This window comes from Vanellus vanellus (genome assembly GCF_965231255.1).
Source record: "Vanellus vanellus genome assembly, chromosome: 5".
Lineage (NCBI taxonomy): Eukaryota > Metazoa > Chordata > Aves > Charadriiformes > Charadriidae > Vanellus > Vanellus vanellus.
This window is the reverse complement of record NC_138910.1, coordinates 80,563,983-80,583,822: the sequence shown is the minus strand read 5'-3', so window position 1 is coordinate 80,583,822 and position 19,840 is coordinate 80,563,983. Positions and strand designations below refer to the sequence as shown.

The window sequence follows — 19,840 nt, the reverse complement described above, 5'->3', positions numbered from 1 at the left end:
TCACATGCAGTTGTGGGGGTTTGCCATATTTTCTATCCTTTCTACCCCCCCAAAAAACCAACATGTTTGGGTTTTGCTTCCATCCCACCAATCATTTTAGGTGGGAGGCAAACGGCCGCTTTTGCTGCCTCGCTCCTATTTTGGTTTAAATCCTCAGTGCCGCCACTTTGGCACCACACGGGTTTTAACTGGCAAGTGCCACCAGCCCCAATCCAAAGCGTTTCCCAAATTCCCAGGGTTTGGGTGGGGCCTTTCGCTTGGTGGTTGTCGGTTTTGAGCTAGAGCCATTTATCCCTTCCCTCCCTTAGCACGGAGAAACACGCTGCCGGGGGACTAGAGCTGGAAAACCCCAAACCAGCTCAGTGGGAAGGGTTTGGCCGCCTGCAAAAAAGGATGATTTTTTTTTTCCCCCCTCCCCGTAGACTGGAGGTTGCTACTGCAACCTGTTCAGCTGCCCGAGCTCGGGACTGATGAATAAATTCATTCAAAATTGACGGGGATGCTCCTCGGGTCCAGTTTTGCCGGCCCGGCTCCAACCCGCAGCCCACGAGACGTCGCCGGAAGCACCACGGCGCAGCGCGGGAGCGTGTCACCGTCCCCCGAGCGGCTCTGGGCTGGGCACGCTAACCACATCCCCTGCTTTCGAACACGCAAAAACGAGAGGTAGAGAGGTCCTTGCCGTTCCTGCCGCAAACGCCTCGCTTCCCCAACCCCCATTCGGCTGGAGACGCTCCTGCAAGCCAAAGCCCCGAGCCTCTTCGCAAGCCCAAGTTCCAACAATGTATTGGAAAATACAGGTCCGAATTTGGTGTTACGGTCCTTGCGTATATTCCGGCATGGTTTTGCCATCCGTGCCTGAATTTATCTAAAACTGCCTCAAACCTGCAATTGGCTTTCTCCAATAAAGCCAAAATGTTTCTGCCAGGTCGTTTCCTTGCCGAGCGGCGGGGCCAACGCTAAGCACATTTAGATACGCCATTTACTGAAACGAGACCGCCTAAAATGTAACAAAGCTAATTTTCTTGCCTAATCAAGAAAAAGGCTTTTTTATGTGCTGTTAGATGCCTCTGGTCCCGGTACTGCCTGTTCGGCACGATGAAAACACGGAGACACACACTGCTAAAAGATGACGCAAAGAAGTTTTTGCCGTTTCGGATGTGACCAGTCATCCATGGAAGTTCCCAGAGTGACCAAACCCCCCAGAAACAGGTGCCAAAAAGCCTGGAGAAGAGAGTTAAAGACATTTCCACTCTGGGAAAACTTCTCCCCAGCAAATGTCTGGTTCGGGCTCTGGAAAAATGCAGGTACCATCTCCCAAGACATTCTCTAATGTAACCACGGCTGCTCCCATCAGCCACACGGTCGTCTAATCTTTCCAAACATCTCAGAGCTTCTGGCTCGAGCGCCACGTTGCAGCAGTGATTTCAAAACCTAATTAAGCTGGATAAAATACCTTCGGTACATCAGAGATGCAACAGATGGATTAAAAAAAGGAGGAGATAAACTTGTTCTTGTGCATGGATGTTTACTTTAACGACGTGCCCAGTGTATTTCTGAGTACTGGTGCGTTGTTTTACAATCAAAGGGAACATCTAAACACCTCTCGTACCTACTGCCCCACATGCAGAGACCTTCCCAGAATGCGGTGGGACCTTTCCAGCAGCCCTTTGGGTCCCAGCTCTAGTGCTGACGCGCAATGGAGTTTTGCTTCAGGTTCATTTTGTTCGGTTCAAAGCCAGGGGGTTTTGGTCTCCATCCCCAACACCTACTTTCCACCTGTGTGAGCGAGGTCAGGCACAGCAAAACCATCCCCACCACGGATGGTGAGCAACCGCAACGCTTGTGCCCACCGCACCCCACCGTGCTATGGCGGCGGCGAACCATCTGCTCCTAGTGGTTGTGGCACGTGTTCAGTTCTCCTCCCAGCGAGGACTGGTTTCTTGAGACAGTGTCCACGCGTATTTTTTTAGATATCATTGTGATGTTTAAACGTACAGTGAAAAATAGGCACTTTTTCTCCCCGTCTACTATGAAAACAAGAAAATATTCCATATTGGGTTCAGCACGAACTGGTACAAATTGCACGTCCTCCACCACTCCCAAGGAGCCAAATACTCTTGTTCCCACAGAAGAAGATCCAAAACCATCAGCCGAGCCAGATCCATCCCACCGGTCCCGGGTGATGCCGGACAGCCCCGTGCTCTGCACCCCGGGGGTGCTGGGGCTGCCGGGGGGCACCGGCACGTGGTGGGTGGGCACAGCCCCACTCCTCCCCGAGCTCCCCCCCTCAGCTTCCAGCACAGCGTCCAACATTTTGGTGACACAAGTCATTTAAATAATTACAATACTACTAAAAAAAAAAGCCCTTAACAGGTTTACTGGAGTGAACTGGAGGTACTTTGCGCGGGTTTAAAAGTTTCAGATCAAATTAAGCTTAACGCATTGGAAAGCGTTCTTATATCAAAACGAAGCGTCTCTGCAAGGGGCCGCTGTTTCAGCGGGATATTGGTCGCAAAAGTTTCGCTATTCCACGTAGAGAGCCAGTTTCCAACCGTTTAAAAAAATTCCTCAAAAGCAGCAATTAGATCTTCTAATGCTATTTTCTCCCTTCCGTTCTTGGTTCCCGTACGCACTAGCTAGCTGGGGAATAACACGTTAAGCAGTTTAATAAGTCACCCATAATGGAGAAACTTTTTGTGGCTAGTTCTATTTTTTTATTATTATTATTATATTTATTTTTTTTTAATGCCAGACGGGTTCATGGAAGGCAACTCCACCTACCCCAGAGGCTGAGGAGCAGTTTAATAAGTCACCGATAATGGAGAAACTTTTTGTGGCTAGTTCCATTTTTTTATTATTATTATTATTATATATATTTTTTTTTAATGCCAGACGGGTTCATGGAAGGCAACTCCACCTACTCCAGAGGCCGAGGAGCCCCAGCCCCGGCCGACCTCCCCGCTGCGGGGCAGGGGACCCCCCCCCCCCGCCCCGCCAGCACCCCCTTGCCTGGGCCAGGGCGGCCGAGGCTCCCGCGCAACGTCGCAGCCCGGGCGTTTCACCAAGCAAGGCAAAAATCCTCAAGGAAATAACCAAACCAAAATAAAATTAAAAAAAAAAAAAAATCACAAACCCAACCCCAAACAAGCAAAAAACCCAACCGCCTTCCCCTCATCCAGCCTCAAAACTAGTTAAATAACCCAAACTGAGAATTACACAGTCCCACTTCAATTTGTCTACGCTAATTCCTCCGCAAACGTGGGCGCTTTTGAGAGAAACCGCGTCGTTAACGGCATCTTCGCTAAAATGACCCGGTTTTGCCCAGGCTGCGTGCCGGGTTCCCAGCGTGTCATGTACGTGCGCACGCTGGGATGAGTTTGATGGCACGGCCTAAAATTACATCTCTTTTGCTTCCGAGTTTATCATCAGTATTAGAGAAGACACCAAAGGCATTTCCTCATACCAGAGGCCAACGACACTCATTCCCTTAACACCAATGAACGCAAAAAAAAATAAAAAATAAAAAATAAAAAAAAAAATCCATCAAGCAGCAATCCACACGCGGCCATTTCAGCACCTGAATTTCCGAGGTTAGGCAAATATTTTAAGTCAATACAAGACGTCTGGGTTACATGGAGCCCAACGCCTTTTTAGGTTAATTTGGGCAGGGCGGCAGACGGTGATTTACAGGGGAATACGGAGAAGCAGCCCAATTTCTGCCTGTCATCTTGGGGAAGGCCGGGCAGCTGCCTGGTTAGCATGCCGGCAGCGCCGCGAGCCCGGCGCTGGATGCGGCTCCGCGCAGCCCTGCCGAGGTGGGCGCTTCTGCCTCGGCCACAGGGCCTTGCAAAAAAAAAAAAAAAAAAAAAAAGAAAAAGAAAAAGAAAAAGAATAAAAGCCAACAGAATCGTCTGATCTTGTTGGCCCTGAAGTATCTGTTCCGCTAAAAAAAAAAAATATCTAAAAAACTGAAAAATAATTTAATAGCCTTCCTTTCCCTGCAGATTGCTCCAGAAGGCATTTAAAAAAAAAAAAAAAAAAAAAAAAAAGAGGAAAAAAGCGCTTTACATATGGCTGAGACAAACGACATAGGTTAAAATTTCTTTAAGAAATGCCCAGGGGCTTTTCCCACACATGATCAGACGCAGAGTCTCACAACGCTGCCTGGAGAATCTTGTGCCTGGAGCCCATATTTCCTTCTCATTTCCTTTTTTATTCCAATAAGCCTCAACCCAACACCCCCCACCCCCCCCTCCTCTCCAGCGCCTGCATCTTCAAACCAGCGACACTACACGGCAAAAATCACCTTAAATTCAAATATTCTTGTTTCCCACTGAAAAGATGCTCAGCCATAGAGCTACGCTGTAAAACCACAGCATCCCATCTGTCACGGACGGGCTTCACAGCCCCCGGTCTGCGCGTACCGATAACGGCTTAAACTCATCCTCTGTGCATCGCGGCAGGCTGAGAAAGTGGGTTTCCAAAGCGGAGGATAAAATAACGCTTAAAGGACCTTAACACCGACCGACCGGCCCATCTCCCTCTCCCTGCCCAGGCGGCCGCCTCGCCAGCCGGAGGGACCGGCGGCTCCCCCGGTTACCCGGGCGTCTGCATCCCCCAAACTGCCTACACAGGGCTGGGGATGGAATTGCAAATAATCCGATGGGATGGATATTATATCAGCATCCGGCAGCTCGCCGGCAGTGGGCAGGGTGCTTCTGTTCGACTGGGATTAGGGAGAAGGGAGGGTTTTATTTTTATTATTATTATTATTAAATAAAAAAAAAGGGGGGAAAGGATTCACACGCACAGGTTCAATGCGTCCTCCGCCGTCGCTTTTAAAACTCTAGCCATCCCCAAAGACATGCTCAGATCATCACCTACCTTCCATCATGGTGGCAGAATTGCATTCCTCAATTTCCGAGGAGCCTGAAAAAAAATACAGGAGAATACGAGCCCGGTTACCAGCTGCTTAACGCAAACCCTCAAATCGAACGCCTCCGGTCCCCGGCTGGCTTAGCTGCCAGAATTACAAGCAGGAAAGGGAAAAAAGAAAAAAAAAAAAAAAGAAAAAAAAAAAAGTGCTGAGGCTACGGGCAGGCCATGGATGCTGCTGTGCCTGTATCACCTCCAGGATCACCGGAGGATGCTGAGAGAAAGGGAGGACGAGCCGGGCTCGGCCGCGGCGCTGCCAGCAGCGCAGCCGCTCCCTCCCACCCCGCACCTCCTCACATGCGCGCTCGCTCCCGACACAACCACCCCCCCACACACCCCCCCCGGGGAACACACCAACCTATTTCCCCCCATATATATATATTTTTTTTTTTTTTAATATATTATTTATTTATTTATTCCCCCCACACACACTTTCACCAAAAGCATAACCCCTCTTCGTACCTCGTGACGCACTTCCCCTCCCTCTAATCCTATTGCAGCGGCCGGGGGAGCCAGATTAATTACCGGGCGCTGTCAGATTAAGAGCGTGCGGGGAGACCGGCTGGGAAGGAGGAGGAGGGGGGGGTTAAAAAAAAAAAAAAAAAAATTAAATCCAGCCTGGATAAGGCAGCAGAGCTCTCTCTGGTCGCGCCGGGTGCGAGCTTCGGCGAGCAGAAGGGCTGCGAGCTCGGGTCCTCCTGGCCTCTCCCGCAGCCATTGGGGAGAGAAATCCATCGGGCTGACGTCACATCACCAGCAATTAGCCCCCGAAAGGATGATGCGGGAAAAATTTCTCCCCCACCGCCTTCCGAGAGCGCCCGGGAATTAATTTCGCATGAAAAAGCTGCCGAAGCATCGCCGGAGCGGGGAACAAAAGAGGCTGGGGAGGGATGGGGGGGGCTGCAAGGGTGAGCCCCCAGCGCCTGCCCGGGACACCCCCCGCCTGGGGACCCCCCTGTGGGCCACCACCATGACCGGCAGCAGCAGTGGGGGGCACCGGTGCCACCGCTGCCCTACGAGCTGCACGCTAGGAGCCTGTCCCAGCAAACTGCCACATCCCCCAAATTCTCTCTGCCAGCCCCGGCACAGCCCGGGGGGGGTGGGGGGGGGGTGGTGAGGGGGGGCACGACCCTCACCGGCTGGAAAACCATCTCTCAGAGCTGCTGGAGGCGACAGACAACGCCAACGCAGGAGTTACGTGGGACACTGATGGGATCACCCCAGTAAATATGTGCGATACAAAACCGTTTCGTGGCAAAACTGGTTTTAACCCACTCCAGAAGTTCGGTTATATGATTTTAATTTTTTTTTTTTTCTGGCAGGAAAGATGCTTCACCACCGCTTGCGCTGAAGCGGTCCCCCCCGCACGGCTGCGAGAACAGGGACCGTGTCCCCGCCGCGCTCCTCTGAAACAGCCCCGGCCACCGCCACGGGACGGTGGGGACAGTCCCCAAGGCCACCGCCGCCGCTCAGCGCCCAAGGACGGGGATTATGACCATCAGCACCAACCTGCCTGGGCTGAGGAGCTGCCTCCCCCCATCTCTGCTCCCCGGGGTGGGGGGGCACAATGGCGCTGTTTTAAACACAACCGGCCCCGTTTGGCACTGGCAACCGCGGCTTCTCGGCGTGACCCTGTACCTGTGATGGAAACTTAACTTCCACCTCTCATGCTGCATCGCCGTCTTTGGGAGCCATCCCAGTCAGGCACACACTTTTTTGGGGACCTCGTCCTGCTCACAAGCGGGGAGTGCAATACCTGCATCATTTTTCCCACTAAAAAAAAAAAAAAAAAAAATTGCTCTCTTTCCCCATTAAAAAAAAAAAATTAAAATCCACACTTTCCCCATTTAAAAAAAAAAATTATTAAAATCCACATTTTCCCCATTTAAAAAAAAAAATAAAATCCACTTTTTTCCCCCCATTTAAAAAAAAAATTAAAATCCACTTTTTTCCCCCATTTAAAAAAAAAAATTAAAATCCACTTTTTCCCCCATTTAAAAGAAATCCAAAAGCCAAACACCTCCAAGGGTTTGGATACACCAGTGGGGAAAATGAGCTCCAACAACACAACAACCATCTCCGGTCCCCATCCCCAAAGCGTCCCCGGCCACAGCCTTCGCCCCCCCCGAGCCGGTGAGAAACGCCACCGCACGCCCGGGCGGAGGGACGGGATTATTTAACAGATGGTTTGTTTAATCCCCGCAAGGAGCTCCTGCGACCTGCCTCGGCCGCCTGCGGTTTCAGCAGGGGCAGCGGGGTCGCGGCGAAGGGTGCCCGGCGCCTTCGGGAAATCCATTTGCAATCCCGGGGTGAGCGCAACGCGCCCAACGTTGCTCCGCTGCCCCCCCCCCCCCCCCCCCAGACCGGCCCCGAAATGTCCCGAGGAACCGGGCTGGCACACGTGACGGGACGCCCAGGTGATGGGCACACACCTGCCGCGTCCACACCGAAACAACACTTTATCCTCCGAAATTCGTACAGCGGTTGCACAGCTGCCGCCGCAGCCATCCCGCATCCCGACCGCCCCCCTCCGCTCTCGTGATGCCCCTCCGCAGGGCTTAAATTCCTCAAAACGAGCGAGAAGAGCTGTAACTTCCCCTGTGAACCCCCTCCCGAGCTGGGCAACGGGTAAATAAGTTATCTTCACCGAATTCCTCCATTTCGGTGCTGAGTTATGGCAGTCTCCGCGATGCACCGGCGCATACGGCATCGGCACAGGTGGGAAACTCGCGGGTTATTGCCGACCAGAGCGCAGCTCCGGCTTTGGGCAGCTCTACGGGATGGCTCAACCTTATGAAACAATTCCTACCATGTGGCAAGGCCGAAACTCATCGTCCTGAGGGCAAAATTAACCCCGCGCTAACGAACCTGCTCCCCACGCGGGCTCTGCCCAAAAGCAGGAGGCACGGGGAGAGCCGGGCGGTCGCTGGAGCGCACGCGTCTCCCCGGGGAGGGGACGGATGCCCTCTCATTTCAAGGTAAAATTGGTATTTATGGGTTTCCAAACGGTTTCCAACCACTTTAGCTGACACACAGACATTTCTTAGCAAAAGCGCTGGAAATCTCGGGCAGCTCCTGAAGGATACGCGTTAGGAGGCTGCAAGTAAACATCACCAGAAGAAGTCAACGGCTTAAAAAAAAAAAAAAAAAAAAAAAAAAAAAAAGAGGGAAAAAAAAAAAAAAAACAAACCAACAAAAAGGCAGAAAATGAGTCACCGGAGTGCATTACTCATATCCGAGCAGAGTCATGCTTTCGGTCCATGTGACAGGCGCCGCGGGAGCGGAGGAGCCCGGCCCGGCCCCCGGGGGACACGGTGCCCCCAGGGCGGGCGAGGAGCGCGGGGCGCAGCGCGGTCGGGGGGATTTGCTAAATAAAGCTCCAATCCGCCAACCTCATCCCCGCGCGGGAGCTGGCCCTGGCAAATCCCCCGGCATTAACGGCAGCAACGGTGGATTGTTTACATCTCCCCGTACGCGGCTCCACAACCCTTTCGCTAAACCATAATTAAACCTTTGCTAAAAATAAGCCCATCCGTTTATCCGTTCCAGGTGGAAAGGCAGTGGACGAAGGCAGCCTCGTTACCAGTAGCTCCCATCACCACCCAGCGCTGGGGTTTCTCCCCCATCACCTGCAAAACTCCTAAAAGTTCAACCATTTGCCTCTTCTCCTATAAAATTAATTTCTTCCGTGCGGGGCGCTGGAGGTCAGTGGGCATTTGCCGGAGGTCGTAAATCACAGTCGTCCACTGTGAACGTGGACCTTTGTGCTTTGTAGAACTTCTAAAGTCAAACCCAAACCATCCCACAGGCTGCCAGAGGGACCTGGACAGGCTGGAGAGGTGGGCACAAGCCAACCTCATGCAGTTCAACAAGGCCAAGTGCAAGGTCCTACATCTGGGTCGGGGCAATCCCAAGCACAAATCCAGGCTGGGCGGGGCATGGCTGGAGAGCAGCCCTGAGGAGAAGGCCCTGGGGGTGCTGACTGACGAGAAGCTCAACATGCGCCAGCAGTGTGCGCTCGCAGCCCGGAAGGCCAACCGGATCCTGGGCTGCATCAGAAGTGTGGCCAGCAGGTCAAAGGAGGGGATTCTGCCCCTCTACTCCACTCTCGTGAGACCCCACCTGCAGTACTGCCTCCAGCTCTGGAGGCCCCAACAGAAGAAGGACATGGACCTGCTGGAGCGTGTCCAGAGGAGAGCCACGAGGATGACCCGAGGGCTGGAGCACCTCTCCTATGAGGAGAGGCTGAGAGAGTTGGGGCTGTTCAGCCTGGAGAAGAGAAGGCTCCGGGGAGATCTTATTGCGGCCTTCCAGTCCCTAAAGGGGGCCGACAGGAGAGCTGGGGAAGGGCTTTTTACTGGGGCACGTAGCGATAGGACGAGGGGGAATGGCTTTAAACTGGAAGAGGGCAGGTTCAGATTGAACATCAGGAAGAAGTTTTTCCCTGTGCAGGTGGTGCGGCACTGGGACAGGTTGCCCAGAGAGGGTGTTGAGGGCCCATCCCTGGAGGTGTTCAAGGCCAGGCTGGATGTGGCCATGGGCAACCTGGGCTGGGGGGAGGTGTCCCTGCCTATGGCAGGGGGTTGGAACTGGATGATCTTCAAGGTCCTTTCCAACCTAAACCATTCTATGATTTGAGCTCTAATAAAGCAAGATTCCTTGTTTAAAAGGCTTCTCCCTACCAGGGAAGGGGGCTAGGAGACACGGGGCCCCACCAGGAGCATCTCACCCAGGTCTCCAATGAGCCCAGGAGGGTGCGGAGGCACTTCATAATCCGGGTCCCAAACACCAAATGAACTCACACAATCTTCTTGGAAACACCATTGCCTGCGAAGCTGAACCCAAAAATGCCGTGCCCCAAGATACTGCGGGGCTCGACCGCCCTGAGTCTTTTTTTGCGCAGCCCGAGCATCGCATCCCCAGTCCCTCGGTTGGAGCAGGGCTGGACCAGCCCCGGGGAGCTCGCGGGAACCAGCCCTGCCAGGCCCCCGTCCCGCCTCGTCCCCTCCTGCCCATCACCCCGAGCTCATTGCCACCAGCCCGGGTGGCCGCACCGGGGATGGAGGAGAGGAGCAGCGCCCACCCGCATCCCCGCGCATCCCCGGGCACAGGGCCCCTTTCAGGCCACAGCTGCTCCTCCCTCCACAACAAAGCCCGTTACCTTCTGCTCTATTAGTTGTTGGGTTTTTTTTCGTGCTCTATTCATCCCCGGTTTTCCCATGCACAAAGAGCCGCTGAGCCCTTTCCGTCTCAGTGAGCCGCTCCGAGGAGAGACACGAGGAGATGCGGGAGCGAGCCGGGTCCCCGGGAGCGAGCCCTCGCCCGTGGGATGCACTCTTGGATGGGGGGGGGCAGACGGGGCGCCCACTTCCCCAACACCACCAGGGAAAATCTGCTGATTGTGCATTTAAAGGGAGACCCAACGCACTAAACTCTCCTCTGGACACAGAGGAGAGCAGAACTTCAGCGTGGAAGAAGCTCAGCAGGAGCAGAGGGGAGCACAGACACGTGCTGCACCCCCGGCCCCATTCCAGCACCAGCGCAGCAGCATCCCACCAGACCCCAAAACTCATCCTCGGTGCGAGGGACTCCCCCCGCCTCCCCCATTAATCACCACCACGGCACAAGTCACAAAACGGGCAGCGGTTCCCCTCAAACCCAACACAGCATCTCGTGGGACCACCTCCATCACAAGTGGGACATCCACGTGCCCGATCCGGCAGCACTGCTTCGTGCCCCCCTCCCCAACTGCCCCCCCCCCCCGAAAAAAACCTCACATTTTGCCGAGAGGGACCCCTCCGCCGGGCGCCCCTGTGGCACGGGGGTGTTGGCGGAGCAGTGGCACAAAGTGCGCGTTCCAGGAGCGATTTAACGCTGCCGGAGCCAACTCTGCCTTATTTAATAGCGATCATGTAAGCGGAGGTAACGAGGCTGCACCCCGGGGCGTGAAGGCACGACGGGAACCCCACACACGCCCAGCGCCGCCGACGTTCCCGCTCCGCATCGCTGGGAATCGCGCTGCCGAGAGGCGTCGCGCACCGAAATATCCAGTTACCAAAACCCACCTCTGCCCGGCCGGGATGGACACCTTCTGCGTGCACCTTCCTCCACTCCCTCCTCCTCCTCCTCTTCTTCTTCTTCTTCCTCTCAGCGATCTCCCCTGCGCCAGGAGCTCCTCCCGGCCCCCACCCACACCTCTGCTAATCAGGGGCTAATCAGGTTAATCACCTGCCCCAGCAGCACGCCTGACGAGGCCGAGGCGCAGCTGAGGGCTGTCGGGGATGCTCCAGCCCTGCCCTAAGGTGGGGGGGACCCCCGTCCCTCCGCCGCCCCATGCGACACCCACGTTGTCACCGTTTCTGGGCCCGAAAGGGACAAACCACAAAACAGAGACAGCAGAGGGAATATTATTATTAATTTTTTTTTTTTTTTTTGGCTAGAAAGAAGGCATTCAGGAGCAGCGACGGAGTCCTCCTGCGCCCCACAGGCGTGGGGTTTTGCAGCCAGCGGCCCCACTTCGCGCCGCGCCCTTCGTCCTAAATCTTATTGAGCCCATTTAGGATTTGATGGCTGAGGGCTTCAGCCGTGAGAACGCCGTCGGGATGGGGATGGGGCTCCCCATGGGCCCCCAAGCCCGGGGCGGGGGGTCAGCGCTGCACCCCGGCTCCCCCGCGCCTCGCCGGGTTAGGGGCACCCCGCCGTCCCCCCAGTGCAGCCAGCATCCCCATCGGGCGCGGGGAGGGGGGAGCGGGGCTGAACTCCCCCCCGACTCCGGGAAGCCCAGGCAGGATCTGGCCTCTGGGGACACACACACACACATGCAGGGGAGCCCCCAAAAATACCATTTCATCCCATTCTGCCCAAAGAGACACTCGTTTCACTTGAGACGCTGCACCCCAAGGGTGGGAAGGGAGACTCAGCAGCACACGGGAGGGGGGGGCGAGGAGGGGGGGGGGGGCGAAGGAGGTGGCAGCTTTCAAATCTAAAATAAACTGGATAGGAACGGTGTCAGCTGTGGGTATTCCAAAGCAACTTCATGCGTGTGGACGCTGTTCCCTCGTCAGGCGTTAGCACGAACAAAAGCAGGCTCCGAGCTCCTGCGCTCTTCCCCTCTTCCCCATAGTTTAAACATGAGCTTAATTAAATTATCAATTAGCAAAGGAGGGGGAAAAAAAAATTCAAAGAGCAAGACCGGGATTACCCGTGATCCGCAGCAAAACGAAATAAAGTTGAGCCAAAGACGCGCTGCACGTGGTGTCTGCTGCGGCGCCGCTCCGGCTTCTCCCACGGGGAGCTCCAGGTACCCCACAGCTCTGGGATGGGAAGCTCCACTGGAAGATAAACCGGGGATTTTCACACCCTGGTCCAAATCCAACGATGTTTCAAGTGTGTTTTCCCCTCCAGGCACGGTGGCCTCTAAACTTTATTTAAAAAAAAAAAAAAAAAAAAAACCAAAAATCAATAACTTTGACCACGCGGGAGCAAACCCGCACTCCCTGGGAGCAACGGGGCTCTGCCGCACCTGCGCGGGAACCGCACCGGCACGACCCCCACAGCTCCGGCAAAGCCCGGGGCAGGTGGGACCCCGCTTGCCGCACGGGTGGGGGCAGCTTGGCCCCGGTGCTGCTGGCACGGGGACCCTCGGGGACCATGTCCCACTCCCCGCACCGCAGCCCGGCACCACCCGGCCACACTGCCACGGTGGGGGGGTTGCCCACCTCGGGGGCAGGGGGAAGGTTTCGACCCAAATAGCTCAGCTGAGAAGGAGGTTATGGAAAAAATACGCTCTTTTAATGCTGAAAATATTCTTACCACCGTTCTGCTGCAAACCCCTCCGGTCTCCGGCTCTGGAGCCCCCAACAGAGGAAAGACACGGAGCTGTTGGAGCGGGGCCAGAGGGGGCCCCGGAGCTGCTGGGAGGGCTGGAGCCCCTCTGCTGGGAGGACAGGCTGGGAGAGGTGGGGGGGTCAGCCTGGAGAAGAGAAGGCTCCGGGGAGACCTTAGAGTCCCTTCCAGTGCCTAAAGGGGCTCCAGGAGAGCTGGGGGGGGACTCTGGGTCAGGGAGGGGAGCCATGGGATGAGGGGGGACAGTTTTACTGATGAGAGTAAAGATGAGAGATTTTTTTAAGATGAGAGATTTAGACATGATGTTAGGAAGAAATGTTTCCCTGTGGGGGCGGTGAGCCCCTGGCGCAGGGTGCCCCGAGGAGCTGTGGCTGCCCCATCCCTGGAGGTGTTCAAGGCCGGGTTGGACGGGGCTGGGAGCAACCTGGGCTGGGGGGAGGTGGCCCTGCCCGGGGCAAAGGAGATGGAACTGGGTGGTCTTCAAGGTCCCTTCCAGCCCAAACCATTCCATGATTCTATGACATCTCTGATCCCAGGGCGCGCTCCCCCAGCCCTAAGAGAGTGCTTTGCGGCTGCTGCGAGGACTTACCTGTGTTTTGCTGCAGAGAGGGTGGTTGCTCACACGTCAGGGTGCTGCTATGGCTGTTGGCTCCAGCTGCTGCCTGGGCATGGCACCCACCCTGCCCCAGGGCCCGCCGCGGGGTCTGCCGGGGCACTGGTAGCCCTGAGGCAGAGGGTGCTGTTAATGAGGACCCGCGGTGCCCTGGGCAGGCAGGAGGGAAAGCAGTTGCCCCCAGCGGTTTCCAAAGCCCTGAGAAGATGATCTCCATCTTCCTGCAAAGGGCATGGTCCTCCCTGGTGTCTCCTTCACCCTTTCCAGGGTGTTTCCAGCCACATGCCGCAGGCCGGGTGGGAGCACGCCTGGTGGAGAGGTGACGGCCAACCGAGTTCAAGGCAAACGGCAGTCAAACACTCGCCCTTATTGCTGCAGCGGCGTGTAACCTCCAGCCTCGTGACTCCCCACCTGTGACGTGGCGGCAACGTCACGTTTGGTTGAGCATCCGTAAATGGCCTTCGTGTGACAGCATCCTCCAGCCGCCAGCAACGTCCCCCACATTGCCGGGGAAGAAACGGTCATCCCTCCCTTACAAAAACCGATTCTTCTGCAAGACCCATATAGGAAGAGTTTCTGGGAAAATGTGTGGGAGCTGAAGGTGGCGCGTGGTAGACGGGAGGGACAGGAGGCGGGAGACGAAGAAGGTGGGTGGGTGATGGATCGGGCAGGTTGGGTTGGATCCCTCCAGCTGCACGCGCACATCAGCAGGGCGAACGCCAAACTGTGAGCAGCTGTGGAGCAAGAGGCAGTGGTGCTGGAGCACGGCGGAGCGGGGAGAGGGCAGGGGCTCGTGCCGGGAAACATCTGTGCAACCCGGCAGAAAAGGCAGAGAGATCCCGAAAGGTGAGAACCCCAAAGCAGGCCTCCAGCTGTGCGGGGATCCAGCTGTGTGTTGGTATCCAGCTGTGCATGTGGATCCAACTGTGTGTTGGTATCCAACTGCGCACATATCCAGCTGCGTGTGGGTCCAGCTGTGCAGGTATCCAGCTGTGTGCAGGTATCCAGCTGTGCAGATACCCAGCTGAGTGTCGGCATCCAGCTGTGTGGATATCCAGCTGCGTGTGGGTCCAGCTGTGCGGGTATCCAGCTGTGTGCAGGTATCCAGCTGTGCAGATACCCAGCTGAGTGTCGGCATCCAGCTGTGTGGATATCCAGCTGCGTGTGGGTCCAGCTGTGCGGGTATCCGGCTGTGTGTGTGTGGACCCAGCTGTGTGTTGGAAACCAGTTGTGCATGTGGATCCAGCTGTGTGTTGCTACCCAGCTGTGGGCAAGCACCAGCTGCGCTCAGTCTCCAGCTCTGTCTCCAGCTGTGAACTGCTCCAGCTGTGCGAGGCCCCCCCAGCTGTGCACCCCTCCAACAGCACACGGTCCCAGCTGTGCACGACTCGGGCTGTGCGGGACCACAGCTGGACGTCTCCTGCTGTTTGGGGCCCCCCCACGAACTGCTCCAGCTGCCCGGGTCTCCAGCTGTGCATAGCTCCAGCTGTGCTGGAGCCTGACTGTGTGTGTCCCTGCAGTGCGTGTCCGAACTGTGTCCCCCCGCAGTGGACATCCCCGCAGTGCACATCCCGGCTGTGCGGTGTCCCACGGCGCGCGGCGCTGTGCAGTGGTCCGGGGCCTCGGCAGATGGAGCTGTGCAGCTGTGCAGGCAGCTGTGCGCGGGTCGGATGGAGCTGTGCAGCTGTGTGAGGGCAGGATGGAGCTGTGCAGCTGTAGGGGAGCAGGATCATGGAATCACGGAGTTTCAGAGCTGGAAGGGACCTCTAGAGATCATCTAGTCCAACTCCCCTGCCAAAGCAGGATTGCCCAGAGCACATTACTCAGGACTGCATCCAGGCGGGCAGATGCAGGATGGAGCTGTGCAGCTGTGCAGGCAGCTGTGCGCAGGTGGGATGGAGCTGTGCAGCTGCATGCGGGCAGGATGGAGCTGTACAGCTGTATGTGTGCGGAACGGAGCTGTGCAGCTGTGCAGGCAGCTGCATGGGAGCAGGATGGAGCTGTGCAGGCAGCTGTATGCAGGCAGGATTGGAGCTGTGCAGCTGTGTGTGGGCAGGATGGAGCTGTGCAGCTGTGCAGGCAGCTGCATGGGAGCAGGATGGAGCTGTGCAGGCAGCTGTGTGTGGGCAGGATGGAGCTGTGCAGCTGTGCAGGCAGCTGCATGGGAGCAGGATGGAGCTGTGCAGGCAGCTGTGTGTGGGCAGGATGGAGCTGTGCAGCTGTGCAGGCAGCTGTATGGGAGCAGGATGGAGCTGTGCAGCTGTATGTGTGTGGAACGGAGCTGTGCAGCTGTGCGGGCAGCTGTGCGCGGGCAGGATGTGCTGGCAGTGGGTGCTGCGGTGGCCTGAGCCCCGTGCCACGGGGACCCGTGCTCTGTGGGGACGGCTCCCTGGCCCTGCCGTTGTCACAGACTGAAATCTGTCCGCAGCGTGGGGGTGACCCCCTCCTCAGGGCAGCCACTCAGCCCCGAAATGCCGCCCGGCGCCCCCTGCGCGGCGGCACGCTGCACCCCAAAGCGGAGCGGGGCGCACGCCGAGGCGCGGGGCGATGGCCGCGGGGCCCACCGCGAGGCGGGAGGGCGGCAAAGGCAAAGGCCGAAATAAACCAAAACTATCTCGTGGCACCCAAATCCTCTGCCTGGCCCCGTACAGAGCTGCTTCAAACACCAGAAGTGGGGGCGGGGGGGACCCGGGGACCCCGCGGGGGACCCACAGCAGGACCCGCTGCCAACAACCCCCTCCTGCGGGCAAACCTCTTCTGCAACATCCGTATTTTTTTTAATCGCAGCGATCGCCTCTCTGCAATGAGAAGCTTCCCGCGGGGATGAGGATGTCCCCAGGCTGGTCCCGCCGTCCCCTGTGGGTCAGCCCTTCACCAGCCCCCCCCCCGAAAATGGTGCCAGACCGCTGCCGTGAGCAGCGTTTGGCCCCTCGTGCGTAACGGCGTCGGCGGCACGAGCTGCGCCCAGCTCACAGCGTGCGAATCCCAGTGCTCCCACCAGTAAGTCACTGGGTGGGTATCCCCATAACGGGAACGGGCGTCCCCAGAGAGCCCACTCCGGGCAGGTACGGGGGCCGCAGAGCCCCTTCTGCCCCCGCAACTGCGGCGCATCCCACAGCCCCACGCCGGCCAGAGCCTTGCTGTCCCCAACCTCCCGCAGCGCTGCAGTGACAAAAGTGGTGACGGCATCTGACTGGGACGGCAGAAATACCCTCCGGTAGACCAGAAATAGCGCAACGAGAACAGGGACGGGGGTGCCCTGAGGGACGGGAGCCCTCCAGGGTGGGGTGCCCTTGGGGACAGGGAGACCTTGGGGATGGGGAGTTCTTGGGGACGGGCTCTTTGCGTCACCCTAAAAGGGACGTTTGGGAGAGCTAAAACACCTAAACACATCTCACATCAGGCCACAACCTGCCCCGTCCTTCCCGGCCCGCCCCGGGACCCCAGCCAGCATCCCCACTGCTAGACTGGGACACCCACCTCCCCTTCGCATGGAGGCTACCGGTGCCGTGAGCCCTCGGGCTCCGTTCCAGCGCCGCAGACTCGATAAAATCTGTGCTTTGTGCGCCAGCCCCCAGCTCCTTCCTGTTTTTGACAACGAAACTGTCAGCGCTTCGGGGTTTCATTTCTTATTTTTTTTTTTTTCATCTGTGGGGACTTTTAGGTGAACTTTTAGCCAGCGGTGCCTAAATCTCCTTGGCTCACAAACCGCTTCCAGCACTTTGCAAATCCATACGGTTGGATTATAGCCCGGGAAATGCTCTGGTTGGCACACAGAGGGACACAGGGCCATGGACCACGGTGTGGTCAGGGGTGTGGGGCATCCCCCATGTGGGCATGGGGGGCAGGGCCAGAGGAGGCCCCGGAGCTGCTGGGAGGGCTGGAGCCCCTCTGCTGGGAGGACAGGCTGGGAGAGGTGGGGGGGATCAGCCTGGAGAAGAGAAGGCTCCGGGGAGACCTCAGAGCCCCTTCCAGTGCCTAAAGGGGCTCCAGGAGAGCTGGGGGGGGACTTCTTACAAGGGCATGGAGTGACAGGACGAAGGGGAATGGCTTCAAACTGGAAGAGGGGAGATTTAGACGAGATATGAGGAAGAAATTCTCTCCTATGAGGGCGGTGAGCCCCTGGCGCAGGCTGCCCCGAGAAGCTGTGGCTGCCCCATCCCTGGAGGTGTTCAAGGCCGGGTTGGACGGGGCTGGGAGCAACCTGGGCTGGGGGGAGGTGGCCCTGCCCGGGGCAGGGGGGGTTGGAACTAGATGACCTTTAAAAGTCCCTTCCAACCTAAACCATTCTGTGATTCTATGAAGCAAATCCTGGTGTGGGCAAACCACCAGAAGCAGCGTTCAGCTCCCAGGCACTGAGCACCCGTTGCAATAAAAGCACATTTCGGAAGGTATTTTTGCTACTTATACAAACCAAAGACGAGCGCTGTGGCTTCAGCCATCCTGCTGTTTGGCATCTGGTGGGACCCATGTCCCTGTCCCCAGCCAGGCCCGCGGTGAGGGGCATGGGACACCCCCAAATGCCAGCCCGGTGGCTTGGCACAAAGCTGCCGCTGCGTGTCGTTATTCAGACAAGAAATCTGCATTCTCGAAGCACTTTCTTGGACAAAAGTCAAGATTTCTTCAACATTTTTCACTGGTGGAGAACACCGCGAGTGGCTCGGGCCATGGCAGGGACTGCCGGTGGCTGCGCCGGGCCATGCATCGCTAACTCCCATGGACCAAGGTGGGAAAAAAGAACATGGAAAACCGTCCCCACCCCTGGGAGAGCAGGCACAGCGCCTGTGCGCCATGGGAAAGAGCAACAGAGCTGGTTTATTATTTTATTTCTTTGCATCATGGTTTCTATTAACGACGCCGACCTCCGGGTCAGAAGTTTCCTGGCAGCGGTGGGGACTCTGCGGGACCCGTGTCCCTGCGCTGCCAGGAAGCGGCGGCTCCGCTCCGGGCGCAGAGCGAAGAGCGGCTCATCCCCAGGATTGATGCCCGCGGGCGGGTTTACAACTGGTGGAAATCCCCCTGAAACCTCAGCTCGATGGCCTCAGCGGGAAACTATGTCCTCCAGGAGGGACCGTCACTCGGCCGCTGCTGCAGTAGGGGCTGTTGGTAACATCCATCGCCGACACTGGCAGCAAGGAGGGGACGGCGTGTGCTCCCCCTCGTCCTGCGGCCACGAGGCCGGAGGTACCGAGCCCCTCCGGCTGGGACGGGGTCCTGCACCATCCACCCCGCACACGTCCCAGCCCCTCCGGGACCCGGCCCGGTGAGCCCGCGCAGCAAAACCCGGTTGCACCACTGCATTCCCTGGCTGCACGTTGCATTTGCACAGCCGGTTGCACACCACGGTTGCACACCCCAGTTGTAGATGCGGGAGCCGCCCCCGCTCCAGAAAACCTCACTTTCTGCACTCTGTTTTGCTGCAAGTTTCATTTTTCATCCCTTTCCCCCCCCCCCCCAACAATATCTCAGCCGCGGCGATTCTGACCCCTCTGGGTGCAGCCAGGATGTGCTGGGGGGGTCGCTGGAGGCGGTGGCACCCATCATCACCATCCATCCGGGCCGCTAACGAGCGAGGAGGAAGCACCGCATCGCTGCCTGCCCGCGGCCGTGCTTCCGACGCTGAAAGAAACCACGCAAACCCCACGGGGCGCTCGGGGCCGGAGGGAGTTTTGGACGTGCGGACGGTAAAGCAGAGCCGAGACGCGTCCTTGTCCCCCGAGAAAAGGAGGAACGGCGAGCCCAGCCAGCTGCCCCGCGGCTGAACTGGGATTTCCCACCCCAAAAATGGAAGGAAAAGGGGAGGGATGCGGGTTAGTTTTGCAGCCTGGCTGCCATCGGAGCGTTTTCGCCGCTGCTGCTGAGAAGGAGAAGTGAAAGGAGGGTGTTATTTTAGAGCCAGAGCAGCACCACCGTGGTTTGCACGTACCCGCGACGCAGCCGCTGCCTGGCAGAACTAGGTCACTGGAAGGGAAAGAAATAAAGCAAGCGAAGGCTGGCGGAGGGGAGGGGGCCAGGGCAGAGCACCCCGTGCCCGTCTCGGCCCCGCACTGGGGCACACCACCTCCCCCGTTACGTGTCCGCTGGCTGTGGGTTGGGGGGTTCGCCCGCAATTTCAGCTCTTTGCTGTTTGTCCTTGTCAGCCGTTTTCTCCGCCCCGCGCTGCGAAGGTTTTTCCAGCCCCATAACCCGTTTCCCATCTCTGCGCGTCCCCGGGAGCCGTGGGCACAGCCCGACGCAGCCGACGCAGCAACGGCGCATGTAAACGACGCATCGGGGTGAACCCACTGGAAAAGAGAAATTGGTTATCAGCACCGCCAAAATGTTTTCACCAGTGGTTAAAGGTGCCAGGTGGAACACCCCGGGAGGTGCTGAGGGCGGTGGGCACGGGGCTGTCCCCACATCCTGTCCCAGCGGCTGCTGCCAAGCCCAGGGTGAGGACGGAGTCCC

General features: G+C 57.5%; 1 protein-coding gene across 1 annotated transcript in view; it reads right to left on the bottom strand.

The window, feature by feature from the left end:
- SGIP1 (SH3GL interacting endocytic adaptor 1) overlaps positions 1 to 12,587 on the bottom strand; it is a gene marked incomplete at both ends in the record, with an annotated part of 68,173 nt that extends 55,586 nt beyond the window's left edge. Inside the window, 2 exons of the mRNA XM_082484079.1 lie at positions 4,885 to 4,929; positions 12,458 to 12,587. Coding sequence (XP_082340205.1) covers positions 4,885 to 4,929; positions 12,458 to 12,587 — 175 coding nt within the window. The remainder of the gene's footprint in view (positions 1 to 4,884; positions 4,930 to 12,457) is intronic.
- Positions 12,588 to 19,840: the final 7,253 nt, after the last annotated feature.